The following is an 8,864-nucleotide window of genomic DNA, read 5'->3' as shown; positions in this document are numbered from 1 at the left end:
TCTTTCATTGTCATTGTATTACAATATAAATCTTCCAAGTATATTGAAAGTATCAACTATCAAAGTTGTCCTTGGTCTCGTGTCAAGAGAATGGCAGTATGTGTGTGTGTGTATAAAATGAAAATAAAAATTAAAGAATGGAACAATATTATTACTTGCAGTATAGGAGAGTCAGCCTAATGTAGTGGTTTGAGTGTTGGACTAATATGCCAGAAGCAGAGTTTAGCTGCTCTATTAGCCACTTGCTGAAGTGGCTTCCTTGCCCCATATTTTCCTATTTAGGCAGTGATCATTGTTTTAAATGTGTGATGTGATGTGATCTGCTTTTATATTTGATGTTTTTAATTTGTCTTTTCTTTTTACATGGTAATTTTATCTATTCCTCTAGTTAATTGTTATTATCTTAGAGTGTACGCCTTGGGCAGGCTTTTATATACTCCTTAATTTTACCGACTTTGTACAGCGCTGTGTATAATTACAACGCTCTAGAAATAAAGTTTAATAATAATAATAATAATAATAATAAATATAGCATTTCAGACATTATGCTTTCTTTCTTGTTCAGTCCTTTTCCTTGTCACAACTGTTGTGACTGACACATTCTACATTGGGCTGGATCAATTTTCTGGGGACACTATGCCATTCTGTTTGATGAAGGGATTTAGGAAGTCTCTTTATCACTCCCAGGTGGCACAAGAAATAATGCAGTGTAAGCCAATGTCGATCTTGTCATTAGGAGCCCTAGCGGCACCATGGTTAAATGCTGGTACTGCAACCACAACTTTGTGAATTTGATCCCAAGGTCAACTCAGCCTTCCAACCTTTTGTAAGTCAGTCAAATGAGTACCCAGCTTGTTGGGGGCAATTGGCGTACAGATTGTAAACCTCTGAGAGAGTGCTGAATTCACTGATAAGTACTAGAGAAATGTACATTCTATGTCTGTATTGCAGCCACTCACTCACAAACCATAAGGTTGTTGGTTCAATCAGGTTCGACTCAGGCATGCATTCTTCCGAGGTCACTAAAATGAGTACCCAGCTTGTTGGGGGCAATTAGATTACAATTGTAAACTGCTTAGGGAGTGTGAAGTTGAAAGCGTTCATGGCCGGCATCTATAGTTTTTTGTGGGTTTTTGAAGCTATGTGGCCATGTTCTAGAAGAGTTTCTTCCTGATATTTCACCAGCATCTGTGGCTGGCATCTTCAGAGAATGCTTACCTGGAAATGAGTTGGGTATATATATTGTGTGACCTGGAAAGACTCTCCCACCTTGAGGCCTGCTATTAGCAACAGAGCAATACACATGCAAATCACTCCTACCTTTCCAGGTCACACAATATATATACCCAACTCCTTTTCAGGCAAGCATTCTCTGAAGATGCCAGCCACAGATGCTGGTGAAATGTCAGGAAGAAACTCTTCTAGAACATGGCCACATAGCCCAAAAAACCCACAAAAAACTATGCTTAGGGAGTGCTTAAGTGCACTGATAAGCGGTATAGAAATGGACTTGCTATTGCTATTGTCCCGCGAGTTCTTGGCAGGCAGGCTGAGAGGTTGTAATTTTTTTTGGTCAGCATGCAGGTCACCTGATACTTGAACCCACTGTCCTATGGTGTGACAAAACTATAACAGATGTAATCAATAAAAATGTGATCATTTCAACTAATACTGATGTATATGTTTTGTGTAACATGGCTTCTGCAACACATCTATCCCTCCATTGCCACTAGTCTGATGGATCCTTATAATATACTTTAACAAAATGCTGTGTTTATTATTATCTTGCACCAAGGCTTCAATAACTAAATAAATGGCAACTATGCTGTTTCAAAAGTTATTTTTGTATCTGTGTTTCCCTTTTCTTTCCTTTGCTTAATTGGGCAATCTCAGTCAATTTTGCTATTTCAGTTATTTCTCACAATTGATCAAGCCATTCCTTAGTTACAAAATGTGGGAAATGACTGAAAAGTAGGGCTGGAATGCACTAATAGGGGCAATCTTTGTTGCACATCTACCTCCCAGACTTCTGGAGTTCTTTGCTTACAGAATCATCTTGCTATCTCAACAGAAGGTTAATTGGGTTGAAGGAAATATCATGGCCAAAGAAATATAGCCAGTCATTAATTTCACCATATATACTATCTTTTCCCAATATACACATATTTTAGACAGTATCATAAGTCATTTGGAATGTTGGCCTCATGTCTGTGACAGTAACAACATTCAGCATTGCTCCTTTTATAACTTTTATCCATCTTGTTCCTGTATGGATAAGATATTTGCAATACATTATTTGATAGTTTTAAAAAAAAAAAGTTCAAGAAGAGGAAATTGGTGGAACATTTCCTTAAAACAAACAGACAAACAAGATTTCTTCAAGAGACTGATGCCATGCCAACCATGATTCTATCTTCTTTCCAGTTAATGTGCTTTTGTCTCCTAAACATTGGACAAAATTGTTAAAAACAAATTCTTTTTTAGTTAACAGTGCCTCATATACCATTTCTACACTGTTACACTGGATAAGAAGGGAGTGGTTTTATACACAAGCTACGTAGATTTTTTAAAATGAAGATATGGGTTGTAATTTAATTTTATTGTCCTGATTAATTTATGTACCATTGATTTGTGTGTGTGCATCTTCATGGTTATATTCATGGTTTCATTGTTATACTAATTCTTGGTTGTTTTAACTTACTCCCATTGGTGCATCATATTTTTGGCAATATGGTCATATAATATATCGTTTTGACACAGATCATGCTTCTAGGAGCCAGGATTTTGAGAAAGAAAAGCCAGGCTTTGGAAAGAGCACACCTGACTCTGGAACTTTTATGTCCACATATACCCATATCCTTGAGGAGGTTAGAATCCAGATATTTGGAGAGGTATGTGCTTGTTTTAATATATTGGTCAATTTTCCAAGTACAAAAACCAGAAACAACATAAAAAAAACTTAAGGAAAAGGAAACAGATAAACTTGAGATCTTATTATTGAGAAAAGTTAATACACACACACACACAGACACACGTATGTACACACACAGAGACACACAAATTAGAAATATGAAATAAATTTATTAATGGCGTAGTGGTGTCTTTTTTAATTCTTCATATTCTTCGCCTAAAACCCACTTATTTATTGCAAAGTGCTATGTCTCTCTGGCTTTCTAGTAACAAACTGGCAAACTCTGAGCTGGGGCTATGGCACAAGTGCCCATAGAGAAGTCTCTGAGTGCCACCTCTGGCACGCATGCCATAGGTTCACCACCACTGATCTAGACACTCTGCCTTCAAAGCAGTTAGAACCTGGACTAACCCATTATCGAAGGAGACATAGCCCTAAGTCTGCAGGAACTGAGCAGAGCCATTGAGAATTGGGTGTCTTGAGATGCTTCATTGACAGTCTCACCAGAGATCCACACTGACTTGAGGGCAGTGAAAAACAAGAAGAACAAAATTATAAGACTAACATATTTTAATTTTCTTTTAACTAATCAAAGTTAATGTGTCAATAGTTTTTTGTGGGTTTTTCGGGCTATGTGGCCATGTTCTAGAAGAGTTTCTTCCTGATGTTTCACCAGCATCTGTGGCTGGCATCTGAAGATGCCAGCCACAGATGCTGGTGAAACACCAGGAAGAAACTCTTCTAGAACATGGCCACATAGCCTGAAAAACCCACAAAAAACTATGGATGCCAGCCATGAAAGCCTTCGACTTAATGTGTTAATTTTTCTGCCATGGTGATTTGCCACAGGTCTGTAGACTAAGAATTTAATGTAAAAAATTCTATGGTTTTCCAACATTTTAACTTTAAACTGCAAGCTGCCATGAGTATAATCACTACAGTGCACCTGCGTTATACGTGCCACCACGCGCACAAACCCCATTTAAGTGAATGGGGCTCCAGCATAGGCGGAATTTGCTTTACATGGGGAGTCCGGAACGGATCCTCTGCGTAAGGCAAGGGTCCACTGTATTAGTTAATTAGATGCTACTTTTTCATTCAGATCCTCCCAAATTGTTAATAAAACTAAGCCTGGGTTTTCATAAGTAGTTTGAAATAGGCAGTGTGATGTTTCTGTAGCCAGCTTTTTAAAAAAACAGTGACATGTTTATACATGGCACTCTAGATCTTTAAGCAATGACTGTGTCTGCAGCTGCACCATAATCATGGGTTTCTAATTAATTCAGGCAAAGTGTCTTTGGGTTTGTAGGTAATATGGCCACATCAGTAACACACACATTGATGTAGTGTATTTGAACATATATTTCCAGGTTATTCTAGTGGTTGTCAAACATTCTAAAGAAAAGAAGAAATCAGTGGTGACAAAGAACCAGCTTCTTTAGTTTCTCTGTGCTCTTCCAAAATTTCTCCATTCCAATCCATTTACTCTCACTGCAGCTTTTGAGTGTTGGTAGCCTAGCTATATTGCTTTCATTGCACCTGTGTTGATCCATATCAATAATCCCTTTCCAGCAATTTTCATCTCCAGCATTGTGACTTTTTAAAAGCTAATGGGTCATAACTGCACATTTAAGACCAAGCCATTTCAGTATACTTTTACGTTATAAAAGGAATAGCTCACAACAATATATTGCTGCTATGAAAATCCAACCCCTCACCCCCATAACACTTCTGTGAAAATTCAACTAAGCATAGAAGGAACAAGGAAATCTGAGGGTGATGGCAGATTATGACATCAATAATAATAATAATAATAATAATAATAATAATAATAATTTGCTTTACCATGTGTTGTCTAGATTTGTGTGCTTTATTTGCATTCCTACAACTGCTCCAGAGGGTTAGGGTCAAGAGCATCAGAGATGGTATGAGGAGAGCAGAATAAATGAACTTTCAAGCTCCTCCTGGAGAAGGCCTTCTCAGGTGAGGAACAGGAGTGCCAAGATAACATACTCTAGTGGGAGTCAGAGGAGGCCGTTAGCTCAGTTAACTTTTGGAAATGCAGCCCAGGCCTCACTCCTGAAGGTCATGAAACAGATACTGTGTAACTTCATTGTTCTGGGCATCATAGATGATAACACCAGCTGAAAAAAGATTAGGAAAAGCCTTGGCTGGCCTTAAAAGGAGTAGTTAGTCCAGCTTTGTTGATTTGCACACACATATATATGAATTAGCAGAACGAAGTCCATTCTTCTGACCTCCAGCTACCCTTTCTGCCTATACATTTCCACCTGGAGCTTTCAATCATTTTTTAAAAGACTAATAGAGCATCACTCTGAGTCTTTGGCAACCTCCGCTGGCACTGAAAATGATGTTCTGGTAAATATTTAGGTGCAATTTGAATTCCTCTTAATTCTAGTGTCTGGAGCAGCTTTTTCCATTTTCTACAAGACATCCCTTCAGCTATTTAAAGATAACTATTACATCATCTCTTTATAATCTCTTAACAATTAGAAAAATTAACAAGAAAATGCTTGGGTAAACAGGTCTTCAGCTGATGGCAGAATCACATTGGCAGGCCACCTAATTTCACTGTGGAGACAAGTACACATGATGGGTACCACAACAGAGTAGGTCCTTCTCCAAACTATAGTCAAACAAACCTCACTGTCTGGCAGTACAGTATCTGTTCAGTACATAAGGAGCAGGTTAGTCATAGGAGAACAAAGTGGTCACTAAAATAACTTGTTCCTATGTATAGGGTGTTATAAGTCAAAATAACCACTTTGGATAATTGTAGACAGTTCTTACATTTGCTGCTTATAATAGTGGTCTCATTCTTTCTTCAAATTCTTGTTTAAATACTCATGGTTTGGTCCATTATACAAGATTCATAACTGGTGATTTTCTTGTCTGCTATGCAAACATTGTATCTTACTTAAATTAAATATGATGCTTGTGTATAACAGATTTCAGTTCAAGGTGTCCGGCAATTAAATTCTGGTGGATTTTTTCAACATGTGATACAAATTCACAGGGGAATTTCATAACTAGATTTTTAACACTACCTGAGACTAAAATAGATTCAAATATAGCTGCTGTGAGATAATCTTGAGGGCCATTTGTAAGAGGTCTATTTTAGTTTAAAGAGTAATGTTCTCTTCTAAGATGAAAGGATCTATTCTCCAGTCAGTAAGTGAGCATTTCTTGATAATATTAATCAGATTTATGCATGTGAATGGACAAAAGTTTGAGCTCTAAATGTTCCACTTCAAAAGCCTGAGTATTTCCAGCCCAAGAAGAATATGAGTTCACAGCAACACTGAGTGGTTGGAACATGTGGGCTACCAGCCTTGTGTATTCCAGGTTCCGTGTTACCAAAGCATGGATAACTGTGGCCCAATGACCACCACAGTTGATCTATCATCCTTAGCTGCTGAATGTCAGTAAATGCCCTTGATATCCACTGGGGGCTAGTTCCAGGAACCCCTGTGGATAACAAAATTTGTGGATGATCAAATAACATTAAATAAAAATCTATAGTAAAACATTGTCCCTTATACAAAATCAAGCTTTTCTTTTTTAGAATTTGTATCTTTTTAATATTTTCAAGCCATGGATGATTGAATACATGGATAATGAATCCATCAGTATTGAGGGCCAACTGTAGTTTGGGTCTCCAGTGATGGGGCTGGATATAAGAGTTATGCAGATAATGAACCTGATCCTTCAGGGTAAGCATAATCTCATCCAAAACAGGTGAACTACCATCTGCAGTACACTTCAGCTTTCTATCAATAATATGTCTATTTTATGAGGACTGAGGTGCATTTCTGGTGGGTTGGAACAGTTTAACGGTTTGTTTGTTTTTTTAAAAATCAGAATGGAGTCAAGTTGTTCCTCTCAGTCTCACTACAAATATCCCCACAGTTATTTTGATGGAAAACAAGCAAAATGTCAAAGCACTTCGAACACTAAAAAGGTCTATGAAATGACTGGTATTACAAAGCCCCATGGATAGATGATATGGTTATAATTTACTATGGTAGAATTATAGTACAAGAACTCAATAACATGATGTGACCCTAAGTATAACTAGTAATGAACAGAGTTGTAAATATGAAGGCAATTGTGCTGCCCTTATAGAAATGTGGCGAACTACAAAAGAAGGTAGAGAGAAATGTTTTATGGTATGAATAACACTTTGATTTAGATTTTAGATAACTGCTAAGCACAGCATCATTTCAAGATTCCACCAGCCAAACCTAAAAAGGAGCCTTTGGAAATAAATCCATTTTATAGTATGCAATACATTCTATTCATAGGCCCTGGGGCAATCTGAAGAAGAAAAATGTCAGGGTTTTATCTCCATCCCTAGTTTTTATGCAGTGGAGATAATTCTTTGTCTTTAAGACTTGCATGCAGAGATTAAAATTGCCCTTGTCCTGAAATTACATAGGATGGACTTTTAAAAAAGCTTTAAAAACAAAACAAAAAAAAAACCCCACTACGCCTGTGATTCAGTGCAGCGCAGTATGGCACTATCAAATATTTCTAGGGAAACTATGAACAGCTAGATATTTGAAATCTGGGTGACTGAGGTCTGACTGTGTAAGTGTGGCTGCAGAAGACAACCTATTCCAAACATGATCCAGCAATTGAAGCATGGAATGCAACTAATTTTCAACTCTATGAATGTCATGAAAACCAGTTTTCTGTAAGCCTCTGCCAGATTCAGATTGCCTGCTTGCCTGAGGATCCAAGCATCATTATTGCCTGCACCTGCAAGACCTTGTTTTATATTTGGAAGCGACCACAATTGGACTCACCAGTTGGGAATGCTTTCCCCCCTCCAACTGACTTGCATGAAAAGGCACACCTTGGCCTAGAGCCAGAAATCTCTGGACTCCAGTTTCTGACTGATCAGTTGGAACTATCTGAATTGATGTGGTTCATGGGTATAAAAGAAGTGTTTGCCCTCACTTACTTCCTGCTTTCTTTACTTATTTCACATTGTATATCAAAGCTTTATTCTTCCTCAGCACCATCCTCTTGCTCATGGAGCAAACTATTTTCTTATTTTTTAAAGAAAAAAAAAAAAAGAATAATCGCGGCTGCTCTAACGCCTTCTCTCTATTGCTCTCTGAAGCCTGCTTCTTAAATTTGGGTCAGCCTCACTTTGGATACTGGTCCAGCCCCGAGATCTCAAGTAATGAACTCAGTGAGGTTTGGGGATGTGCCCATCCACATAAAAGTTCTTGGTGATCTTGGGGAGAGTGAACTCAGTCCCTTCCAGTTCTCTGGTAAGGATGATCTAGCAGCCTAGGTGTGAGTTCTCCTGAAGAAGTGGTGCCATGTCCAACATCTCATTTTCCCATTCATCAGGGGAGGGAAGCTTATCCACAAAATCATGGCTCACATAGACGTAACAGGTAGAGCACGCTGGGGAAGGTTCACAGGCACCTTCTAAGTCAATGCCATGTCTCTGGGCCAAGTGGAGCACATCCTCTCCAACTCTGTCTTGCACTGGGACCCTTTGTCCAGACCAGTCTATGAACACCATATCCACTACTTCTGCAGCACAGCTCTCCTCTTCTGCTTCAAAAGCCACTGCTGTGTGGAATCTCCACCTCAGGACCCTCGCGGTGTTCCCTATGAAGAGCTGAAGCCCCCAAGCCTGGGTAAAGCTCCCACCAGCTCCAGCAGCCATGGAGGCCACCATGACAGTCTCCACGTGACCAGCGTGCGAGTCTCTGAATCCCTCTTGAACATCTGGGATTCTCTTTCCATGTATGATTGGAGTCTATGTTGCAAAATTTTGAGCATGATTTTGCTTGCATGGGAAATTAGTGCTATAGTCCTATAGTTGCTGCAGTCTCTTGTGTTTCCCTTTTTGTGGATGGGGATGTATATTGATCACTTCCAATCTGTTGGCCATTGTTTTGTTTTCCAT

The 8,864-nt window shown here is 38.7% G+C and overlaps 1 protein-coding gene across 1 annotated transcript; it reads right to left on the bottom strand.

The window, feature by feature from the left end:
- Window positions 1-8,129: 8,129 nt before the first annotated feature.
- LOC121925227 (ferredoxin-2, mitochondrial-like) lies at window positions 8,130-8,633 on the bottom strand. The gene is given in 1 exon segment (XM_042457107.1): window positions 8,130-8,633. A coding segment is annotated over 1 exon segment (504 nt).
- Between the last annotated feature and the right edge of the window lie 231 nt (window positions 8,634-8,864).

Source organism: Sceloporus undulatus, chromosome 1 (assembly GCF_019175285.1).
Source record: "Sceloporus undulatus isolate JIND9_A2432 ecotype Alabama chromosome 1, SceUnd_v1.1, whole genome shotgun sequence".
NCBI lineage: Eukaryota > Metazoa > Chordata > Lepidosauria > Squamata > Phrynosomatidae > Sceloporus > Sceloporus undulatus.
Note: the sequence above shows the minus strand (reverse complement) of the source record. Positions and strands in the feature narration are given on the sequence as shown.